The sequence below is a fragment of the Pantherophis guttatus genome, chromosome 15, assembly GCF_059756535.1.
Source record: "Pantherophis guttatus breed Tessera chromosome 15, ASM5975653v1, whole genome shotgun sequence".
Taxonomy (NCBI): Eukaryota; Metazoa; Chordata; class Lepidosauria; order Squamata; family Colubridae; genus Pantherophis; species Pantherophis guttatus.
In genome coordinates, this window is record NC_142077.1 from 1079825 (window position 1) to 1102449 (window position 22625).

Consider the following 22625-nt stretch of genomic DNA (forward strand, 5'->3'; position numbering starts at 1 on the left):
ATTCAGAACGGACCCTCCCTAGTTTCTCAGGCTGTAAAGGAGACAGCGGGAAAATTGTAATTTCAGACTTGCCAGATTCTTGTAATAGTATGTGGGAGATAGAGGAAAATAAATAAATAAATAAATAAATAATTTTATTTCTATACCGCCCTTCTCCCGAAGGACTCAGGGCGGTGTACAGCCTATTTAAAAACACAGAGATAAAACAACAATTTAAAATTTAAAATCAATTAAATAATTAGGCTCCAATTAAAATCCCAGAAATTTAAAATACCCCAATTTAAAACGTTATGTTAATAGCAGACACAGCCACGGGGAACAGGCAGAAAAGAGACAGCGTAACTCACAGTTGAATAACGGGCAAAGAAAGTAGCTCAGAAGGGACCCTCCCTAGTTTATCAGGCTGTAAAGGAGACGGCGGGAGAATTGTATTTTCACACTTGCAAGGTTCTTGTAGTAAGTGGGAAAGACCTTGGGACACCAGGGAAAAAGACACAACCAAGGGAATGGTCAGACAACAGTCAGCTGAGCCCGCAGCTGAATAATGGATGGAGAGAGAGACTCATAAGGGACCCTCCCTAGTTTCTCAGGCTGTAAGAGAGACCGTGGGGGAATTATACTTTCAGACTTGCAAGAATTCTTTTAGGGGTAGGTGAGCCGGACCTTGGGAGATGAGAAAAAGAGACACAGCCAAGGGAATGGCCAGATAAGAGACTACATATTCTGCCCCTGGATATTGAAAGGGGTAAGAAGCTCAGAAGGGACCCTCCCTAGTTTCTCAGGCTGTAAAAAAGAGAGGGGAAGGATTGTATTTGCAAAGCTCTTGTCGTGGTCCATGGGAAAGACCTTTTGAGACAGGGAAAAGAGAAACACAGCCACCTTATTAACAGCTGCAGCGATTCACTTAACAACTGTGGCCAGCAAGGTCATAAAAATGGAGCGAGGCTCCCTTAACAACTTTTTGGTTTAGCAGCAGAAACGTTCGGGCTCCATTGCGGTCACAAGTCGAGGATGGCCCGTCGCTAAACAAATGGTCGTAAGTCGAGGAGTACATTGTCTTCAACCGAAGGCTCCTAAGGGGAGAATCCTTAAGCAGGCAACCCGCAAAGCACCAGTGGGTTAGGCAGATCGGAAGGAAATATAAATAATCGAATTAAGAAAACAATTAGCAAATAATTCGTAATTCACAAACAAATGCCAATCAGTAAAAGAGGAGAGAAAGGGGAAATTATGAGCCAAAGCGATGTTTTAAAGCAAGGGGGGAAAAACAGAAGTGAGGTCCGGAAAGGACTTAAAGCGTCACCCCCAAAAATTTAAGAAAAGCCACCCCCCAAAACTTCCAACACAGCTGAGTCTTCATCCAGGGAGAATAAAATGCAGTTTTTATTACGGGAAGAGGCGGTCCGATTAAAGCAGGGGAAGAGACAGTCTTCCCCGCGGCTAATTTACAGGCAGACACACAAATTACGATCTGGCGGCAGAATCTGCCAGGAAAATTGTGGGTATCAGCGCTGCGCCTGGGTCTGGCCGAGGGAAGGGCTGGCGTGCAGCCAATTCACACATTACGAGAGGGCTGACCCGGGTCGGACGTCTGCATTTTGGCAGGAGCCCGGGGAATTGTCGCTTTTGCGGAATGCTTAACACGCCACCACGTCCCTTAGGAGAGCAAGATGGGCCCTGGCTGGGGAGGATGGGCAGGAGGAGGGGGTGTCGAGAAAAAAAATCACCCCAAGGAATGGAGCAGGGAGAATGATTCGCTTAAGAACAACGGAGGGAAAAGGTCGTAAAACGGGGGAAAGCTCACTTAACAAAGGGTTCACTTAGCAACGTAACTTTTGGACTCGGTCGTAACCTGAAGGCCACCTGTTATTCCTTGTTGGCAAGCTGAGTTCTTCCATGCTGCAAATTGGAAATGTCCCATGTTTCTAAATTTGGGGGAGAGGAGTTAGAAGTGACATGATAGCATCTTCCAGTATTTGAGGGGCTCCCCAGAAAGAAGGGGGGGGGTGTCTACCTATTCTCCAAAGCACCTGATGGCAGGACGAGAAGCAACGCAAGCACTCCGTTTTAGAATAATGATGAACCTATCTGGCCAGGATAGATCCCAAAGCCCATGGGGCACTGCTGGTAGACAGGGGAATTACCTTGACGGCCCCCTGGTTCTCCGTACAGCTGGGATTTTGGCACTGGGGGAGGGTCTCCTCCACTCCGGCTTCTTCTTCATCTGGAATTGAAAAGAGAAGAGGGAGAGACGGTTTAATCGGTCTGGAGACAGTTGGTCTCCGTAGACACAGGGAGTCCTCAACTTAATGGCCACAACTGGGCCCCAAATTTCTGTTGCTCAGCGAGACCGTTAAATTGAGTTTTGCTCCGTTTTGCAAGAGAAAGAGAGAAAAGGTGAGAAAGAGAGATAGAGAAAGAGGGAGGGAGGGAGGGAGGAGAAAGAGAAGGAGAGAGAGAGAGAGAAGGCGAGAAAGAAGGGAGAGAAGGAGAAAGATGGAGAGAAAGAGGAGGAGGGAAGGAGACAGAGAGAGAAAGGGAGGGAGGGAGAGGAGAGAGATGGAGAAAGAGGGAGAGAGGAGGAGAGAGATGGAGAGAAAGATGGAGAGAGGTGAGAAAGGGAGAGAAAGAGATGGGGAGAAAGGAGAAGGGAGGGAGAGAGAGAGAAAGGGAGGGAGGGGAGAGAGATGGAGAATGAGAAAGAGGGAGGGAGAGAGGAGGAGAGAGATGGAGAGAAAGGAGAGAGATGGAGAGGTGAGAAAGGAGGGAGAGATGGAGAGAGAGAGAGAGAGAGGAGGGAAGGAGACAGAAGGAGGGGGAGAGAGAGACAGAAAGAGAAGGAGAGAGAGAGAGAGATGGAGAAAGAGAGACGGGCTGCCCACGCTTCCAAATTTTTCTGGCCAGACCCCCCCACCACCCTTCAGACAAAGGCCCCTCTGTCTCCATGTCTGTCCTCAAGCACTTAGTGACAGCCTCGCTATTGGCCAAACGGCCGGGCAAAATTATTTCTGCCCGGCAATCTATTATGAATAACAAGGAAAGTGGAAATGGGCAGCTTTTCAGCCAAGAAAAAGGCCACCAAATGAGGAAATCCAGTTTCAACACTGGGATAAACGGGGGGACAATAGGAGAGGAATGGGTGGGGGGGGGGGGAAAGAAAGTTCCCTAAATTGTAGCCAACAGTGTGGTGTATTGTGTGTGTGTGTGTTGCTTCTCAGTATCGTGGATTTTTCTTTTTTTTAAAAAAAAAAAAACAGCATTGAGGTCATCTAGTCCATCCCCGTCAGGATACGGGTCAAAGTGTGTGAATGCAGCCACGAGCACTGGGTACAAAACACAGGCGACTTTGCAGCTGTACTGAGTGGAAAAAACCTAAGTTAATTTGGTTTTTTCCATAGATGAAGATGGATGAATTTGGCCTTCGGCGCTCAAGGCCGTTTTTTTTTAAAAAAAAAGTGAAATTCACCAGTCAATTTCCTCAGATGTGGTCAATTTCGTCAGATCAGTTTTCCCAACTTTTTTTTAACAGAGGCGAGTCAATTTCATCGTCTCTTCCTATAGATAGCCTTACAACCACTGCTTTGTCACTCACCTGGTTTTCCTGCCTGAGGCGGGACTAGAACTCACTGTCACCTGGTGATGGGCCCAAAGTCACCCAGCCAGCTTTCATGCCTAAGGCGGGACTAGAACTCCCTGCCCCCTGGTGATTGGCCCAAAGCCTCCCAGCTGATTTCATGCCTAAGGCAGAACTAGAACTCACCATCTCCTGGTGATTGGCCCAAAGTTACTAAGCTGATTTCATGCCTAAGGCGGAACTAGAACTCCCTGTCTCCTGGTGATTGGCCCAAAGTTACTAAGCTGATTTCATGCCTAAAACGGAACTAGAACTCCCTGTCTCCTGGTGATTGGCCCAAAGTTACTAAGCTGATTTCATGCCTAAGGCAGAACTAGAACTCCCTGTCTCCTGGTGATTGGCCCAAAGCCTACAAGCTGATTTCATGCCTAAGGCAGAACTAGAACTCACCATCTCCTGGTGATTGGCCCACAGTTACTAAGCTGATTTCATGCCTAAGGCAGAACTAGAACTCCCTGTCTCCTGGTGATTGGCCCAAAGTTACTAAGCTGATTTCATGCCTAAGGCAGAACTAGAACTCCCTGTCTCCTGGTGATTGGCCCAAAGCCTCCCAGCTGATTTCATGCCTAAGGCAGAACTAGAACTCACCATCTCCTGGTGATTGGCCCAAAGTTACTAAGCTGATTTCATGCCTAAGGCGGAACTAGAACTCCCTGTCTCCTGGTGATTGGCCCAAAGTTACTAAGCTGATTTCATGCCTAAAACGGAACTAGAACTCCCTGTCTCCTGGTGATTGGCCCAAAGTTACTAAGCTGATTTCATGCCTAAGGCAGAACTAGAACTCCCTGTCTCCTGGTGATTGGCCCAAAGCCTACAAGCTGATTTCATGCCTAAGGCAGAACTAGAACTCACCATCTCCTGGTGATTGGCCCACAGTTACTAAGCTGATTTCATGCCTAAGGCAGAACTAGAACTCCCTGTCTCCTGGTGATTGGCCCAAAGTTACTAAGCTGATTTCATGCCTAAGGCAGAACTAGAACTCCCTGTCTCCTGGTGATTGGCCCAAAGCCTCCCAGCTGATTTCATGCCTAAGGCAGAACTAGAACTCACCATCTCCTGGTGATTGGCCCAAAGTTACTAAGCTGATTTCATGCCTAAGGCGGAACTAGAACTCCCTGTCTCCTGGTGATTGGCCCAAAGTTACTAAGCTGATTTCATGCCTAAGGCGGAACTAGAACTCCCTGTCTCCTGGTGATTGGCCCAAAGTTACTAAGCTGATTTCATGCCTAAGGCAGAACTAGAACTCCCTGTCTCCTGGTGATTGGCCCAAAGCCTACAAGCTGATTTCATGCCTAAGGCAGAACTAGAACTCACCATCTCCTGGTGATTGGCCCACAGTTACTAAGCTGATTTCATGCCTAAGGCAGAACTAGAACTCCCTGTCTCCTGGTGATTGGCCCAAAGTTACTAAGCTGATTTCATGCCTAAGGCAGAACTAGAACTCCCTGTCTCCTGGTGATTGGCCCACAGTTACTAAGCTGATTTCATGCCTAAGGCGGAACTAGAACTCCCTGTCCCCTGGTGATTGGCCCAAAGTCTCCCAGTTGACTTCATGCCTAAAGCGGGACTAGAACTCACCATCTCCTGGTTTCTAGCCTGTCGTCTTTAACCATCAGTTCAGACCCGCCGCATTAAATGCATTATTAAATCAATCAAGGACCACCTGTACGGTCGGTCGTAAGTCGAGGACCCCCTGCATAAACCCCGCAGACGAAACACTGGCTTCATCTCACAACTGCGTCTCTCCCTCGTCGAAAAACCAGAATCTCTGAAAAGGTTTCGCATTTCAACCGTCCCACAAACCCAGATCGCATAATTACGCCATTATGTCTTCCTCAGAGGAGGAGGAGGAGGAGGAGAATATAATGTTGTAAAGCAGAAACGGCCTCCCAGCTGGGCCGAAATGCACGAAGGGGGAGGGGGTGGCCGCCCCGTCCTTTTCATCTCCCCTCCCCCTTTCCGACACAGACCCCAAGCAACAAAAGAGGTTTTGTGATGCCAGCATCTGGAACGGAGCACCAAATGTACAGAATTCTACAGAATAAGGGACCTCAGGGGTCATCTAGACCGACCCCCCGCTCGGGCAAGAGAGCCTATCACGAGAGAAGCGTTCTGCACTCTCTCATTGGTCAGCCGGAGAGAGACAGGGAGACTGGCCATTAGTCCCAGCAAGGTAGGGTGAAAGTCTGCAAGGTTGCCTTGGAAACGCTTGCAGCCATCTTGACTTTTTTGACCTCTCCTTTCCCCCCCCCACCACAAGCAAGGATATTCCTGCCTGGAGATCCGATCACACATGGCCTTTATTCCAAACCCAGCAAGAATCAGACAATTGTGCAGGAAAAAAAAAAAAAAACAACCCCCGTACAATTCTCACAACAGATAAGCTTTGTCCTGTGAGATTTCTTCCCGCACTGCCGGTAGTCCTCGACTTACGACACTTCGCTTAGTGACCACCGGAAGTTACAACGGCACTGAGGGGGGAAAAAAGGGTGTTAAGGGCCGTTTTTCACGCTCCCGACTGTGGGCGGCATCCCCCGTGGTCACGAGATCAAAATTCGGAACGCTGGACCACGTTAAGTGGGCCGGGTCACTTTTTTTCAATGCCGTTGTTAACTTTGAACCGTCACTAAACGAATGGTTGTAAATCAAGGACAATCTGTAGTCCCCCCACCACCCCCACCACCTTTGTAAGAAGAGCGGGAAACCAGTCTCTAGGGAGCTGGAGGTTTTGAAGAAGAGACTGAAAAGACAATTTGTCCAGAATGGTCTAGGCGCTAGCGTCTACGGACTCTCCTACTTGAGCAGGGGGCTGGACTAGATGACCCCCAAGGTCCCTTCCTACGCCGTTATTCTGTAATCCCCGATCAATTAAGCAGTGGAATGGCCTGCTACCAGAGGTTGTGGGGAGTCCATCCCTGGAGGTTTTCAAGAAGTCCCTTTGAATCCCTTTGGGAGAAGGATGGTATCTAAATTAATTAATTAATTAATTAATTAATTAATTAATTAATTAAATAAGAAGTGATTGGACAATCATTTGTCTGAAAATGGCCTAGGGTCTCCTGTTTGAGCAAGGGGTGGTCAGACTAGAAGACCTCCAGGGACCCTTCCGACTCTTTGTCCTTCTGTTAAGGCCGTCCCAATTCTAGCCGTCTCCCTCCCTCCCTCCCTAGCGGACTTACCCTCCGGATCCTGGGCAATGTTCAGGGTGGAACTCCAGGAGAACTTTTCCACCATGCTTGCCTCCAGATCCATCAAATCGGGGGGCAGCGCCTCCAACTCATAAGCCCCCCTCTTCTTCCAGTAGAGAAACATCTTGGAGCAGCCGAAGGAAAGAGGCTCCGACTTTTTTACGTTCTTCTCCTTCACAATCGTCCGAAGCGGCTTTCTTGCTAACCCACTTAGGTGGGTCGCCCCCCCCCTCTCCCAAAGCCGAGACACCCCCCCCTCACTCAACGTGGCCGTGCCAAAGAGCTGTTTTTTGGGGGGTACAAGGAGCCCCTTCAGCCCCTGCGAGCCTAAGTTTTCTGGGAACCGAGTCGGACTCGCGAAAAAACCCAAGCAATGTTCGTCAACTCTTGTCTGGACAAAGAGCCCTTTTCTTTCGCCTCCTACGGACATCGTCCGTCCTTCATGAAAGGGATCTCGAGCCCGAGACAAGACGGACAGACGGAGGGCGGGCGGGTGGGTGGGTGGGGGGTCTGGGAGACAGACCGGATGGGGAAGGCCTGATCCCCCCACTCCCCGTCCGTGGAGAGGCAAGAGCAAGCCACGTTCCTTTGATGGGAGTTTGCAACGACTAGCCACCATGAGCTGGCTTTCCGAGCTTGATTAAGAGAGATTAAACCAGCATACAAGCCAGCATACAAACTTCAGAACGATGGGCGAATCTGAGAACAGGCAGTCCTCAGCTTAACGACCGCAGTTGGCAGAATTCCCACGCTGCTAAAACGAGTCGACGGTGATTTTTACGATGGTTTTTTGCTACGGCTGCTAAACTAATGCGGCTGTGGTTGTTAAGTGAGTCACATGGCTGTTAAGTGAATTTGGCTTCTCCACTGACTCGGCTTGTCCGAAGGTCGCGAAAGGAGATCTCCTGACCCCCTGGGACACTGCGACCGGTCATAAGTATGAGTCAGCTGCCAAGCATCTGAATTTCGATCACGTGTCTGGCGTGGATGCGACAACAGTTGTAAGTGGGGAAAAAACGGTCCTAAGTCCCTTTTTTTCAGTGCCGTTGTAACTATGAACGGTCACTAAATGAACTATCGTAAGTTGAGGATTACCTGTACATCTTAAATTCTAATTATTTTAATATTTGGAGAAGCCAGTCTTGATTGTGTGATTCCCTTCGACAACTCGATCCACCCCAGCAAGAGAAATTTCCTCTCCGGCCTCACCCCAGTTTACGCCCGACCTCGCACGAGACGCGCCGTATATCGGACGAAGCGAGCAGCCGCCCATGAAATTGGGAGGTTTTGAAATCGGTCTGGTGGGCCGGAAAAAATCAGAGCGGGCTCCCGCTGAATTTTTTGTCATTGTGGATTCTGCTCTCTTGCACCATCAAACCTGAGGAATTTCAGCTGGTGGAGAGAGAGAAGGACGGGATAAATATCTCCAGGTCAATTAAAAGGCGCCGGGGTAGAAACTAGGAGATGGCGAATTCTAGTTCTGCTTTAGGTGTTAAAGGCAGCTGGGTGACTTTGGGCCAATCACCAGGAGACGGTGAGTTCTAGTTCTGCAATCGGTATTAACGCCGACAGGGTGACTTTTGAGCCAATCACCAGGAGACGGTGAGTTCTAGTTCTGCAATCGGTATTAAGGCTAATGGGGTGACTTTTGAGCCAATCACCAGGAGACGGTGAGTTCTAGTTCTGCAATCGGTATTAACGCCGACAGGGTGACTTTTGAGCCAATCACCAGGAGACGGTGAGTTCTAGTTCTGCAATCGGTATTAACGCCGACAGGGTGACTTTGGGCCAATCACCAGGAGACGGTGAGTTCTAGTTCTGCAATCGGTATTAACGCCGACAGGGTGACTTTTGAGCCAATCACCAGGAGACGGTGAGTTCTAGTTCTGCAATCGGTATTAAAGCCGACAGGGTGACTTTTGAGCCAATCACCAGGAGACGGTGAGTTCTAGTTCTGCAATCGGTATTAAGGCTAATGGGGTGACTTTTGAGCCAATCACCAGGAGACGGTGAGTTCTAGTTCTGCAATCGGTATTAAAGCCGACAGGGTGACTTTTGAGCCAATCACCAGGAGACGGTGAGTTCTAGTTCTGCAATCAGTATTAAGGCTAATGGGGTGACTTTTGAGCCAATCACCAGGAGACGGCGAGTTCTAGTTCTGCAATCGGTATTAAAGCCGACAGGGTGACTTTTGAGCCAATCACCAGGAGACGGTGAGTTCTAGTTCTGCAATCGGTATTAAGGCTAATGGGGTGACTTTTGAGCCAATCACCAGGAGACGGCGAGTTCTAGTTCTGCCTTAGGCATGAAAGCCGGCTGGATGACTTTGGGCCAATCACCAAGCAACACGATAGATGGGGTATCCATGAGGTTCCCCCCCCCCAAGGAATGAAGCTGGGGAGGGGGGGGAGGAAGGTGTCACGTGACCCAGAGGGAAAAGTGGAGCGTTGAGCAGCCCCTCCAGCAACAGGAATGCCTTCTGGGATTAATTCCTCCAGATTTGGCACATTTTCAACCTAAATTTTGCTGTTTCTGCTTAATGTTTGTTTTCTTTGCTTCGGGGCAGACGGCTGGCCGCTGGACATAATCCCTTTTTCCGATGATGGAGAGAATAAAAGGGATTATACATTTTAAAAAAAAAACACCCAGCGTGGCGCTATTGTTCTGGGCATCGCACACCGAACCCACAATTTTGCGGCCTCCTTAACAAGCACAATTTAGCAGCCGATTGCACAAGGGTGTGTGTGCAAAGGAAAGTCATTTAACAACAAAGGATTCATTTAACAACCACGTTACTAATTTAACAACTGCGGTGATTCACTTAACAACGGGGACAAGAATGGTCGCAAAATGGGGGAGACAACAAATGTCTCACTTAACAACAGAAATGTTGGGCCCATTGTTGTCCGTAAGTCAAGGACTGCCTGTATAACAGTCTCCAATTAGGGGGTATAATACGTGTATATGTGTTTGTGTCCATTTTTTTTATGCGATTCTTTTAATCTTGTTTGTTTTTGTTTCTGTAAGAAAAAATCTTTTTCGGAGTTTTGGTTTACCTTTTTTTTTTAAAAAAATACTTTTTTAAAAAAATAAAAAATACTTTTTAAAAAAATAAAAATACTTTTTTTAAAAATTAAAAATACTTTAAAAAAACAAAAAAAACAACAAGTTTTCCAATTTTGATTTCGCAGCCTTCCAACGTTGCTCAAAGCCGACACGGAGAGTGAGATACCCGTCAGGTTTGTACAAAATGTTTTTAATTTGAATATCATGATAAAAAAAAAAAAAAAAAAAAAAACCAATCCCGCTAACTGGAGAAGGGAGGATGCAAATTTCGCCGAGGGGGAAGACACCACGCCGGTTCAAAACGACAGAAAGTCCGCTGGGTCCCGGAGACGAAACCTTCCAAAGGAGGAATTCACGGGCAACGGTGCTCTCGCCTCTGCAGATGCTTCTTAATTTTTAATTTCCCAGCACCGGAGATGTCGTAATTGTAATCCGAGGTGACGTATGGGATCTCCCCATCGGTCCTGGCCTGGAAACAGAGAAAGGTATGGGGAGAATGGACCAGGACGCTGTTACGGGACACTCGTCCTTAAGGAGATGCTTCGAGACGCTGAAAATCCAGGAGACGGATTCCCAAATGCTGGTTTGGACCCTCGGAGACCCCTTTTATCTGGCAGGGAAAGGGTGGTACGGGATGCTATGGGGCAGTTTGTCCCCCAAGGCTACTGATCATCTCAATCCGTAAGAATGGAAACTCATCAAGGAGAGGAGCAACCTAGAATTAAGGAGGAATTTCTTGACATTCAATGGAAGGGATTGCCACCAGAAATTGTGGGTTCTCCATCACTGGAGGTCTTCAAGAAGAGACTGAATAGAGATTTCTCTGACATGGTCCTAGGGTCTCCTGATTGAGCAGGGGGTTGGACTAGAAGATCTCCAAGCTTCCTTCCAGCCCTATGATTCTGAGATAGATAGATAAGATACATGACAGATGGATGGATGGATGGAACAGCTTCCCTCCAGAAGTTGTGCGTTCTCCATCACTGGAGGTCTTCAAGAAGAGATTGGACAGAGACTTCTCTGAAATGGTCCTAGGGTCTCCTGCTTGAGCAGGAGGTTGGACTAGAAGACCTCCAAGGTCCCAACTCGGTTATTCTGAGATAGATAGATAGATAGATAGATAGATAGATAGATAGATAGATAGATAGGATGGATGGATGGATGGATGGATGGATGGAAGGATGGATGGATGGATGGATGGATGGATGGATGGATGGATCGATGGATGGAACAGCTTGCCTCCAGAAGTTGTGGGGGCTCCATCACTGGAAGTCTTCAAGAAAAGATCGGACAACCATTTGACCCTGATGATATAAGGTTTCTGTCAGCACTTCAAGCTGCATTTACTCTAGTGCTGACATAAGAAGGAGAAGTGGAGGCGTCTGGAAAGGGACGTTTGACTTTTCACCTACTTATTTTCCCTGGAGATAATATCCCCTAGGAGATGGGATGGGAGGGGGGAAATTCCTTTGAGCTGGAGCAGTAGATTAGGGGTAGAGTGACTTGGAAGATGGCCAATGAGTGCAGAGGAGTGGGGAATGGAAAGGGAGGGTTTTGGGGCTGGAAGTCAGTGTTGGCTGCGATGGAGTCGGAATTAGAATGTCGTGCTTAATAAATTGGAGTTTTTCTTCAAAGGCTTTGTTTGAAATGCAATTTATTTGAGACGACCTCGAAACCTGACAGTTTCCTGCTCAAACAAGGGGTTGGATTAGAGGACCTCCAATTTCCCTTCCAACTCTGTTGTTAACAACAGGACGTGATAGCAGCCTTCCAGAATGGGTGAGCTTATTCTCCAAAGCATGTAAAGGCAGGGCAAGAAGGAACGGATGGAAACTAATCCAGGAGAGAGAAGCAATCTGGAATTAAGGAGAAATTCCCTGACCAAACGGCTTAATGACCGTGTGATTCATTTAATGACCTTAACCACCACAAGAAAAATAAGAGCGCAGAGTCTCTTTAACAACTTCTTTACTCAGCAATAAAAATGATGACCGCGTTTGGGATTGTTAAGTAAAGAGCTACTGCACTTTTCAGCTATTAACTGCAGCCATGAGGACTAGAAACTTGGGGAGTTTTTTTCTTTTTTTTTATATGAAGCACAAACTGATGTCGCACGAGATGCATTCTCCTCCTCCTACGGGATCGTGTGCTAAGACCACACACTCCCATTCGGGGCTTTCCTCATAATTCATCCTCTCCCTATGGAAAGTTGTGCCTCTTTTACAAAGAGGAGCATACCCTCGCTTTGATCTTCTGCGTGGCTGCATGGCACGTTGAGATGTTTGAACTCAAACCTGCCGGCCGTCCGGCCAAGGAGCAGCATCCCATGGTGCATAACGAAAGCGCAGAGAAAGGGATTAGAAGAGATCAGCGTCAGCGAGAGGGATTAAAAGAGATCAGGTCTCTGCTGCCCGTCGGTATTTATCTCAGCGTCCCGGCGTCCCACTTACTTGGTTCAAAAAGACGCAATTGGGGATGGCGATGTTGCCGATCAGCAAACAGTTGACGCGGCGTAAGTTCTCCGGCGCCACCGGCGTCAGGATGTAGTAAAGCTTTTTGGTCATGTCAACCCCTCGGACAATTCCTGTTTTAAAAAGAAATGGAAAATTTTGGATTTCAACCTCTGGTGATTTAGCAAAGGATGCAGCTGGATCCAAAACGGGTCAAAAAAAAAAAAAGAAAAGAAAAAGCAGAAGTGTCCAACGAATGGCGGTTTTAAAACTTGTGGACTTCGGCTCCCAGAATCCCCCAGCCAGCCAGGGGAATTCTGGGAGTTGAAGTCCCCAAGGCTTAAATGTTTCTAAGGTTGGACCCCCTTAAATCAGGATTTTAAGGCAGGAAGTTGGCAGACGTAATTTTCAGCGGAGAGAGGTTCTCTGGGAAGCGGAGGAGGCCACCACACTGTGAGAGAATAGATTTTGCGTTTTTATCTTTTAAGGTTTTGTTTATCTGGATGTTTCCCATTTCTGAAAGGAGCATCGCTTAACAAGATGCCAAAAATTAAAATAAATTTACACTGTAGACGAACCAATCAGAGGGTCAAAACATTGCAGGAAAGGAAACGACGAGCAGGAGAGAGATTTTGGGGTACCGAGCGGCTCGCTCCATTACTACGGGGCAGTCCTCGAGTTACGACTACTTGCTTAAGGACCATTGGAAGTTGAGCCGGCACTGAAAAAAAAAGGGAACCGGGTGACACTTGCAACCACGGCGGCATCGACAACGAGCCGCATCCGATTCTGCCACCATTTTCGGGACGGTCGCTAAGGGAGTCCCTGAAGTTGTTACGCGGATCGTGGGTCGTTAAGCGAATCTGTCTTCCTCTGTTGATTTCGCTTGTCGGGAAGGCCGCAAATGGGAGATCACATGATTCCGTTGGCCAGCACCTGAATTCTGATCACAGGGGGTATGGGACACGCTGCGAGGGTCGTAAGTGTGAGGACCGGTGGTAAGTGTGAGGACCGGCCATAAATCCTTTTCTTCAGTGCCACTGTAAACTTTGAAGGGGCCCTGAGGAAGTGGTTGTAAACTGAGGACGATTTGCACAGGCTATCCGGCCTCTCCCGCACGCGAGGAGGACGACTCGCTGATGATACGGACTCTTTTGTGTAAAAGCCAAAAGTTGTGGTTGTCGTGTTGTTCCCTTCTACCGTGCTAAAGAAGTCGGTGCCTTTGTCCCGTTACACTAATATCCTTCTCCCCTCTCTCTCTTTTTACTTTTTCAGCCTTTTTTAATTTCCTTTGTATTTTTATTCTTCGATAAACTGATTTTTTTTAAAAAAGCGAAATTGTGACGAGACGAGCTCTTCGGTTCGCCCCGAATCCACGTGAACAATTCGTGCCAATCATCCGCGCCCCGCTTACCGAAGCCCAGGCAGTCGCAGAGGGGCGTCTGCGACGACGACAACACCACCGGCCCCTCTGCTTTACACGGCACCTGATCCGGCAGGTGACACAGGCCGACCCAACTGGCGTTGAGGGAACACAAGATGTGAGTTGGGGCCACGTCCATGTGGATCACCTTGAGGGCAGTGGCGGCGAAGGGCACCTGGGAGGGGGAAAACAGGAGGTCAATTCGTTGGGGTTTTTTTGTCCGGGTGACGAATATGTCATCGAGCCAAGATTTGATGCCGCGGCCAAAATAATACCTGAATTTAGGGTAGGAAGGAGGAGTAAGAGGGAGACAGGCGTTCAGGAAATGTTCAGGAAGTCCCTCCGGTGGCAGAGATGGAGAAGGAGGGATTTAGTTTTAGGAAGATGTTAACCAGGTAAAGGAAATTCATATATATATACATATATATGTCAAGTTTCCGAAAGATGCCCTAATTAATTCATGAGCCGTGATCCAAACTTCAAAGGAAATATATTCATTTATTAGGAGCAACATTCCGGCAATACTGGGATGCAGTTAGGACTGATCCTACGTAGATTTACGTTCCCTTATGACCCTGCCTCTCCCCTCCTCTCTGGCCATGTCATAAATCACATTCTCCAATTAACCACTTTGGCTGGCTGTGAAATCCAACACCCTCCTTCTGATTGCGGTCAGGAAGAATGTATGGAATTCACTTCAGTTCTCCCTCCCTCCTGCTCATGGCAACTTGAAAGCTTTGCAAGTTGACAATATATATATATTTGTTTTCTGAGGTTTTCGCGGGTGTTTGTATGTAGGTCTTTGGTTATTCGGGTTTTCTCCTGTGTAAAATTGGAGGTGTCTTGGCGACGTTTCGACGAAGTCTCATTCGTCATCTTCAGGCTGGTGTTTTCGGCTTCGTGCTTCTAGGAGCAATGTGTGATCGCAGCTGTTTCTTCCTTTTAACACATTGCTCCTAGAAGCACGAAGCCGAAAACACCAGCCTGAAGATGACGAATGAGACTTCGTCGAAACGTCACCAATTTTACGTGGGAGAAAACCCGAATAACCAAAGACCTATATATATATATATGCAGCGATAGCTAAATAAGCACTTTTATCTTTCTTGGGATTAAAATATTTCCGGAGCCGCCTGGAGATTTATTTGCTCAGCCTCAATTCCCTCTGCCTGTCAATTCTACCCCAGGCAGGGCCTTACCTGATAGGGCACCAGGCTGGGCAGGGGGACCACCGGTTCCACGTTGGGGGGCTGCAACTGGCCCAGGTAGCCCACCATGGTGAGGTTCCTCAGGGTGCTGCTGTGCGCTCGCCTGCAAGGACCCAAGCGGAGGTATATCAACGACGGGAGTCCTCGACTTACGACCACAACGGAGACCTCCCCCCCAAAAAAATCTCTGTTGCTAAAGGAGATCACGTAACTCCGGGGCACTGTGACCCTTGTAAATACAAGTCAGTGGCCGAGCGAATTTTGGATCACGTGACCACGGGGATGTTGCGACAGTCGTAAGTGTGAAAAAACAATCTTAAGTCGCTTTTTCCCAGTGCCGTCGTAACTTGGAATGGTCACTAAACAAATGGTTGTAAGTGGAGGAGCGCCTGTATTAGTTTGTACAAGATGTGCATGAGGTAGACGGTAAAACGTTTCTCGATCTCAAGGGGCAGTGAGACAATGACGGGGAGTCCTCTTCTTACGACCAACAGCGGGCAGCAGCTTTTCCCTTGTTGTTAAGTGTGAAAAACGGCTCGTCAGTCACTCCCCCCCCCGCCCCCCCCGGCTCCCAAAGGACTTATGACCATTTTTCTCACACTTACACGACGCTGGAAATTCTGGTCGCCGTTGCATATAAGCATTGTAAGCCGCCCTTGAGTCTCCGGAGAAGGGCGGCATATAAATTGAATTAATCAATAAATAATCAATAATAATAAATAAATATAAATAAATAAATAAATATTTTGGTCACTAAACGAATGGCTGTAAGTCGAGGACTTTGGGTACCCTATAAATTCAACCCAGAAAATATCAGGCAATCTGCAAAAATCAAAATAGAAAAATGATGCGATCGAGACAGCTGGAAGAAAACCTATTTATAAGCTGAATTATACATATCTGAATTATATATATCTGAACTCGACATTAAACTTTGAAATGTTATTTCTGTTTTTCTTTTAGGTTTTCTTACTGCTTTTTTATTGTTTTGTTTTTAACCTATAAAAATGAAGTGTTTTAATACTGTGTGTGTCCAACCATACGCTAAATAAATAAATAAATCTGAATTTTATTTTTCTTTTTTTCTCCTGCCTTTCCCGTCTCTGAGCTGGTACGTACCCTATGCCGGGGACTCCGGCGCCCGGAAATTTGGCGTGGACGCACAGCAACTGATGCCCAGGCTGTGGAGCATGGGTGCCTCCGTGGTTCTGGCAGTGTTGCCAGCTTTCGCCGGGATGTTTCCTTTTGAGGGAGGGTTTCCCCCGGGTGTGCAGGCCGGCGTTGCCGCAGATGTAGTCGGCGGAGAGCTGAGGCAGCTCTTTGAAATCCTCGGCGCTGAGCTGGACGACATGAGTGGGCGACAGCGAGCGGATGACGTCGATCAGGAGCAGCAAGCCGGCCCCTGGGAGACCGGGGGGGGGGGAGAGAAGGAGTGGGGAGGACGAGAGTGAGAAGGAAACCAGGGATCGCCCACTGCGAGGGTCTTGCTTTCTGAAGGCCTGAGGTCGGTGGTTTTCTTGTGGACGTTTCATGACCCGACTAAGTTACATCATCAGTGCCAATTGCAGAAAGGAGGAGAAGGGAGGGAGGGAGGGCTGTGGGGACCTCTGGGTGCTCTTTGAGCTTGATCTTATTTTAAACCCTGATTTCAAAATCTCTGCAGCCATTCTAACAACTTGGGACCCAGCAAAGTCATGGAGCGCCGAGGGATAGAAGACCCCTCCCCACTGTTAAAAAAATAAATAAAATAGATGTGGGAAGGAGGAAGACTGGCTTGGCAGACCCCCCCGCCCCCCCGCCTACCTTTCACCCAGCCCATGGTGTTGATCAGCAGAGGGACGTCTCTCTCGTAGCCTCCGAAGACGTATTTTAGGGTGTCGAGGTATCGCTCGGTGTCATGCTCGCAAGAGGCGTCCCCGTAGTAGGCCATTTTGCGAGGGGGGCGCTGGTGGGCGAACGGCGGACCTGAAGCGAAAAGAGGCAGCGGTGATGAAAATTGCATCTATCCATCTATCTCCTATCCATCCATCCATCTCCACCCATCTATCCATCTATCTTCTATCCATCTATCTCCTATCCATCTATCTCCTATCTATACATCTCCATCCATCCACCTATCCATCCATCCATCTCCTATCCATCTATCTCCACCCATCTATCCATCCATCTCCTATCCATCCATCCATCTTCTACCCATCCATCCATCTTCTATCCATCTATCTCCTATCTATACATCTCCACCCATCTATCCATCCATCCATCCATCCATCCATCTCCTATCCATCTCCTATCCATCCATCCATCTTCTACCCATCCATCCATCCATCCATCCACTTATCCATCCATCCATCTTCTATCCATCCATCCATCAATCCACCTATCCATCCATCCATCTCCTATCCATCCATCTCCTATCCATCCATCCATCTTCTACCCATCCATCCATCCATCCACTTATCCATCCATCCATCAATCCACCTATCCATCCATCCATCTCCTATCCATCTATCCATCCATCTCCACCCATCTCCTATCCATCCATCCATCTCCTATCCATCCATCCACCTATCCATCCATCCATCTCCTATCCATCCATCCATCTTCTATCCATCCATCCACCTATCCATCCATCCATCTCCTATCCATCCATCTTCTATCCATCCATCCATCTTCTATCCATCCATCCATCCATCTCCTATCCATCCATCCATCTTCTATCCATCATCCATCCACCTATCCATCCATCCATCCACCTATCCATCCATCCATCCATCTCCTATCCCTCCCTCCCTCCCCCCCCTCTCTCTCTCTCTCTCTCTCTCTCTCTCTCTCTCTCTCTCTCTCTCTCTCTCTATATATATATATATATATAGGTCTTTGGCTATTCGGGCTATTCGACCTACATACAAACACCCGCGAAAACCTGAGAAAACATATATATACATACATACATACACACGTATGTATGTATGTATATTTCTTAACTGTCCATCACCCTCCCTTAATGACCAACTTGCTTAGCAACAGAAATTCTGGGTCCCACTTTCTTTTTATTTTGCTCCTCATTTTATTCTACTGGCCATCATCCTAATGTCAAAAGTTCCTCAGGCTGTTTCTTTGTTTTTTCAAAGCTGTTTTTTTTTTTTAATTCTGCAAGGCACCTACCCAAAAGGGGTTCCCGCACGTTCACCAGGGAAATGCAGCCCGGTGGGGTGAACTCTGGCTGCCCCAAATCGCATTCCAAGTATTCGAGGCAGGGAAGGCTAGAAATGAAAAAAAAGAGAGAAAAACAATCGGGGAATAATTCAAGAAAAATACAAAACAACAGACCGAGTTTAAGAGAGCCAGAAAGGGGGTGGGGTGGGGGGTAATCACTCACCGGTTTAGTAAAAGATTCATCAGGTATCTGTTAAATGTTGATTTTCCGATGCTTTTCGGGCCACAAACTAAGATAACCGGGCAGCCTTCATCTTCCACTAAAAAAGCAAGCAAAGAACTTTTGGGGTGAAGATTCAAGAATTCAGCACGGGGAGGGAATTCGGAGCACGGGGGGTCCTCAACTTATGACCGCAATAAGGGAATGCACCAACCAAAGTTGGAAGTCAACGTTTTCTCTCCCTTTCCTCTGTGCTTTTTTCCTCTTTTCCTTTTTCGCTCCCGTTTTCCCGTTGCTTTCTTTGCGTTTCTATGTTTTGTATTTTGATCAACTCATAGAAAATATTCGAGGAGAAGGGCCCTCCCAAGGGGATATTTCTAAAGACAAAACAGCAACCGCCACGAAGCCCAACCACTGTTCCTGAGCTACTCACCCTGGCAAGCGTGGATCAGCTCCCCGATGGCCGAACGCATGCTCTGGGATACCAGCAGGCCACTGCCGGGGTCCAGCTGCCCAAGGCCGGCAGAAGCCAGCACTGGATCTTCTGGGATGACAGGGAAAGCATCTTGTTTCTAGAGAGGAAAAGAGAGGAGGGGGATTAGCCAAAAGGGACCTTGGGGGACGGAGGGGAGGCAAAAATCAGAAGGAAGGCATGCTGTGGTTTCGCTCTTCTGCACAGGAGCAACGGTCACTCTGGACACAATATTTTTCCCTTCCTTTCCTTTCCTTTCCTTTCCCTCCCCTCTTCCCTTCTGTTCCCTTCCCTTCTTCGATCTTCCTTTCCTTTCCTTTCCCTCTTTCCTTTCCTTTCCTTTCCTTCCTTTCTTTCTTTGTCTCTCTTCCTTCCTTTCCTTTTTTTGTTTTCTTCCTTCCTTCCTTCCTTTTTTCTTTCTTATTGTCTGTTTCTTTCTCTTTTTTCTTTTCTTTCCCTTTCCTTTCTCTTTCTTCCTTTCTTCCTTTCTTTCCCTCTCTTTCTTTCCTTTTTCTTTCTTCCTTTTCTTTCCCTCTTTTCTTTCTCTCTTCCTTCCTTTCTTTCTTCCTTTCTTTATTTTCTTTCCCTCTTTCCTTTCTTTCTTTCTTCCCTTTCTTTCTCTTTCTTTTCTTTCCCTCTCTTTCTTTTCCTTCCTTCCTTCCCTTTTCTCTCCCTTTCTCCCTTTATTTATTTATCAATTTCTACAGCCACCTCTGTAAAACCAAAGGTGTTTTTTTCCAAAAGGCAACTGAACTTTCTTGCTTTTTCTTTTTCTTTCTCCTTTTTAGAAAACGCTTCGCCTCTCATCCAAAGAAGCTTCTTCAATTGTTCAGTGGACTTCGTTTGAAGCGGCTGTTCAAAAATTACTGAAAATTTAGCGATCGTTTCAACCGTGGGTTGTTAAGTGCCGAAGAGCAGCTGTACTTTTAGGCCACCGCGGAACTCACTTTCGCTCTGAAGATCTGGGCGAATTCCGGGTGGCTGAGAATGAACTGGGTCACCGGGGTGTCCAGCGGTTCTAGCAAAAGGATGGAGCAGTCTGGCCCAAAGTTTTTCAGCAGTCGGACTCGGGACTCTGAAAAACAAAGGAGGAAGCCAGAGATTTAATTCACTTATTAAACTGATTTGCTGCCCAACTTATCACAAGGCAACACATGACATTGTTATATCTATATATAGTCTAGTTGGACCTAGTGATGGAGACAAGGACGAGAAACCAGGAGATGCTGAGTTCCAGTTCCGCCTGAGGCACGAAAGGCAGCTGGGTGTCTTTGGGCCAACGACCAGGAGACGGTGAGTTCTAGTTTCTCCTTAGGCCTGAAAGCCAGCTGGGTGTCTTTACGCCGGCCTCTCTCTCTCTTTCAGCCCAGCCCACCACGCAGGATCGTTGTTACGTGGCGAACAGGAGGAGGAAGGTGTGTCGGATATGTTGAGTTAGTTGTCAACCCAATAAAGGTGGGATATGAATAAGCAGATATATGGAATTAAACGAACCTGGTCACCTCGTACATCTTACCCTGGGGTACACGGTGTGCTCGCAGGAGGGCCTTGGCCTCCAGTTTCACCTCCTTCTCCGATTTTCCCGGGTCCTCGATGCCAGCGGCAGCTTCGATGGTGAGGGCGCAGTAGGTGTGCGGGGAGTAGAGGTCGTAAGGGGGCTGGTCCGGAGCGATGGTGAACCCCAAAACCTGCACGGATCCATACAGGCACGTCAGGCGACACTTGCCCGTGAAGGTCAGAGTCTGGAGGGGGAAAAAAAATCAGAACAAGCTGTTACGGGTGATCCCCGACTTACGACGATTCATTTAGCGACCAAAGTTACGACAAAACACTTAAAAAACAAGTGACTTTGGAACACTTTTCACAGTTTACGACCATTTTGCGCATCCCTGTGTGGTCACATGATCAAAGTTGGGGCCCTTGGCGACGGATTCATACTTACGACGGTCGCGGTGTCCCCTCATCCCGTTTTGCAGACCTTCCCAATAAGCAAAGTGAAGAAGGGAAGGCAGATTTCACTTATGAAACCCTGTTGCTAACTTAAAAATGGCAGGGATTCACTTAACGACCAAGGTCGTAAAATGGGGCAAAAAAAACCTCACTTAACAACCGTTAAATGAGAATTTTTGGGCTCGATTGTGGTCGTAAGTCGAGGACTGCCTGTATTTGTTATTTAGTCCTGGGGGGGGGGATCCAGCGGGGAAGACACAAAAAGCCCCCCCCCCAAAAGGGGAGGAGCCCCCCCAAAGATCCACCCACAACGACCTGCCACTCAAATAGCAGCCAGAGGAGGAAACAGCTTATAAACAAACTAGGCCCCGCCCCCTAAGGAAATTTGCATGGCCCCGCCCCTCTCGTTTGCATGGCCCCGCCCCGCGCTCACTTGCTCCGCAGGGAGCAGCACCACCGCGCGGCCTTCGCGGTCTTCGGCGGCCCTCAGCGTGGCCGGCTCAGCGGGGAGCTCCGGCGGAGGCGGCTTTTCTCGGCGAGGTGCCCCGTTTTGGAGCCGCTTCGGGCCGGCCAAGCGGCGGCGGCGGCGGCGGCTCGCCATCCGAGCCTCCCCGGTGCAGGGAGGAGGTCTCCACAGCGACGTCTCGCGAAATCTCGGGGACTCTCGCGAGAGGACGGCCCGCCACGCCTCTCGCCCTCCTCCTCCTTTTTTGATGTTGATAGAGCTGCGAAACTATAGACAAGCCCCTTCTTCACTTGGATTCCATCTTCCGGAAATGCTTCAGCGAGTTAAATTAAAAAGAAGCCCCTAAAGATTTGCAAAGAGCAAAATGATTTTTTTTTTTTATATGGAGATATTTTATTTTATTTTATTTTATTTCGAATTTATATACCGCACCTTCTCCCGAGGGACTCAGGGCGGTGTACAGCCAGATAAAAACATACAATACAAACATTAAAAACAATTAAAAGGATATTAATTTGATGATGGGAGGGGGAAACCTTTTCCTAAATATTCATTTCCCCTCCTTTGCAGTTTCAATCCAAGGAGATGAAAAAAAATCACATAGAATAGAGGAGGAGATTAGGGACTTTGAAAAGATCCACTCCCACTCCCTAGAATTCCCCACTTTAGCAAAGCTGCTGCAAAAAGTCAATACTGATTAAATCTTAATATTAAGAATTGATATCAAAAAATACACTAGTATAAAAAACTAAAAAAATATATAAGATTTAAAGACATTTAATCTATTTTAAAACAGGTTAAAAATAGAGGGCAAAAAAAAAAAATAATCATTTTTTTTTTAAATCAATTCCTGCCCTGGGATCACCAATCCCATCCATTGGGTTGGCTGGGAAGCATGGGCTGCGTGGTGCACCGCCTGCCCTCTTTGCAAAAAGCCAGAATCCGCACGTGGCGCGTGGGCGTGGCCGGAGGGGGCGTGGCCCGCGCCCCCTCATTAGCATGCCGCGCCCCCCCTCCCACCTAATGACGTCACGCGCGTCTCTGCCCGGGCCAAGATGGCGGCGCTGTGCTTTTTATGCCGGCGGGCGCAGTGAGTGGGGGGGCTCCCAGGCGAGGTGAGGCGGGGGTCCTGGGGTGGGGGTGGGGTCTTTGCCGGCTGTCAGGGGTGGGGAGGAGCCTTTCTGCGGGTTGCTTGGCCGGGCTGGGGATGATGGGGCCGTCCCTGCAGGCAGAGCTGGTTTGCAACCATTGGGGACTCCAGGACCCATGCGCCTCTGCCGGCCCTTGCACGCCCTTTGAACCAGGACCGCCTTTGTAAAAGCTCAGCCTCTCCCTCCCCTAGACCGAACTGGTGTTTGCAGCAAGGTTGGTGGGAGGGTGGGACTCCAAGAC

At 48.1% G+C, this 22625-nt stretch overlaps 2 protein-coding genes across 3 annotated transcripts in view; both read right to left on the reverse strand.

Moving 5' to 3' along the window:
- Positions 1-7316, reverse strand: part of PLEKHG5 (pleckstrin homology and RhoGEF domain containing G5) — a 37477-nt gene extending 30161 nt beyond the window's left edge. The window contains exons 1-2 of one of the 2 annotated variants that reach the window (XM_060694337.2): positions 6814-7316; positions 2145-2224 (exon numbers count right to left, since the gene is read on the reverse strand). In XM_060694337.2, coding sequence (XP_060550320.2) covers positions 2145-2224; positions 6814-7252 — 519 coding nt within the window. In that variant the 5' untranslated portion in view covers positions 7253-7316. The remainder of the gene's footprint in view (positions 1-2144; positions 2225-6813) is intronic. The other variant, XM_087878840.1, reaches the window with a different exon arrangement.
- A 2746-nt stretch (positions 7317-10062) lies between these two features.
- NOL9 (nucleolar protein 9) lies at positions 10063-21447 on the reverse strand. Its single transcript, XM_060694340.2, has 12 exons — positions 21201-21447; positions 20334-20559; positions 19765-19892; positions 18779-18917; positions 18349-18445; positions 18135-18232; positions 16773-16934; positions 16089-16371; positions 14961-15072; positions 13753-13936; positions 12339-12472; positions 10063-10357 (listed from the first exon to the last, which is right to left on the reverse strand). Exons 1-12 carry the CDS (start codon positions 21366-21368, stop codon positions 10241-10243), a joined length of 1848 nt encoding a protein of 615 aa, XP_060550323.2. The 5' UTR covers positions 21369-21447; the 3' UTR covers positions 10063-10240.
- Between the last annotated feature and the right edge of the window lie 1178 nt (positions 21448-22625).

What these genes read in the sequence shown, in the direction of transcription:
- NOL9 (XM_060694340.2), bottom strand. Translation starts at nt 21,368, where the DNA reads ATGGCGAGCCGCCGCCGCCGCCGCCGCTTGGCCGGCCCGAAGCGGCTC. An exon ending in CCCAGATCTTCAGAGCGAAA is followed by an intron (nt 18,918 to 19,764) that starts GTGAGTTCCGCG and finishes TTTCCTCTCTAG; the next exon opens with AAACAAGATGCTTTCCCTGT. An exon ending in ATGAATCTTTTACTAAACCG is followed by an intron (nt 18,233 to 18,348) that starts GTGAGTGATTAC and finishes TTTCATTTCTAG; the next exon opens with CCTTCCCTGCCTCGAATACT.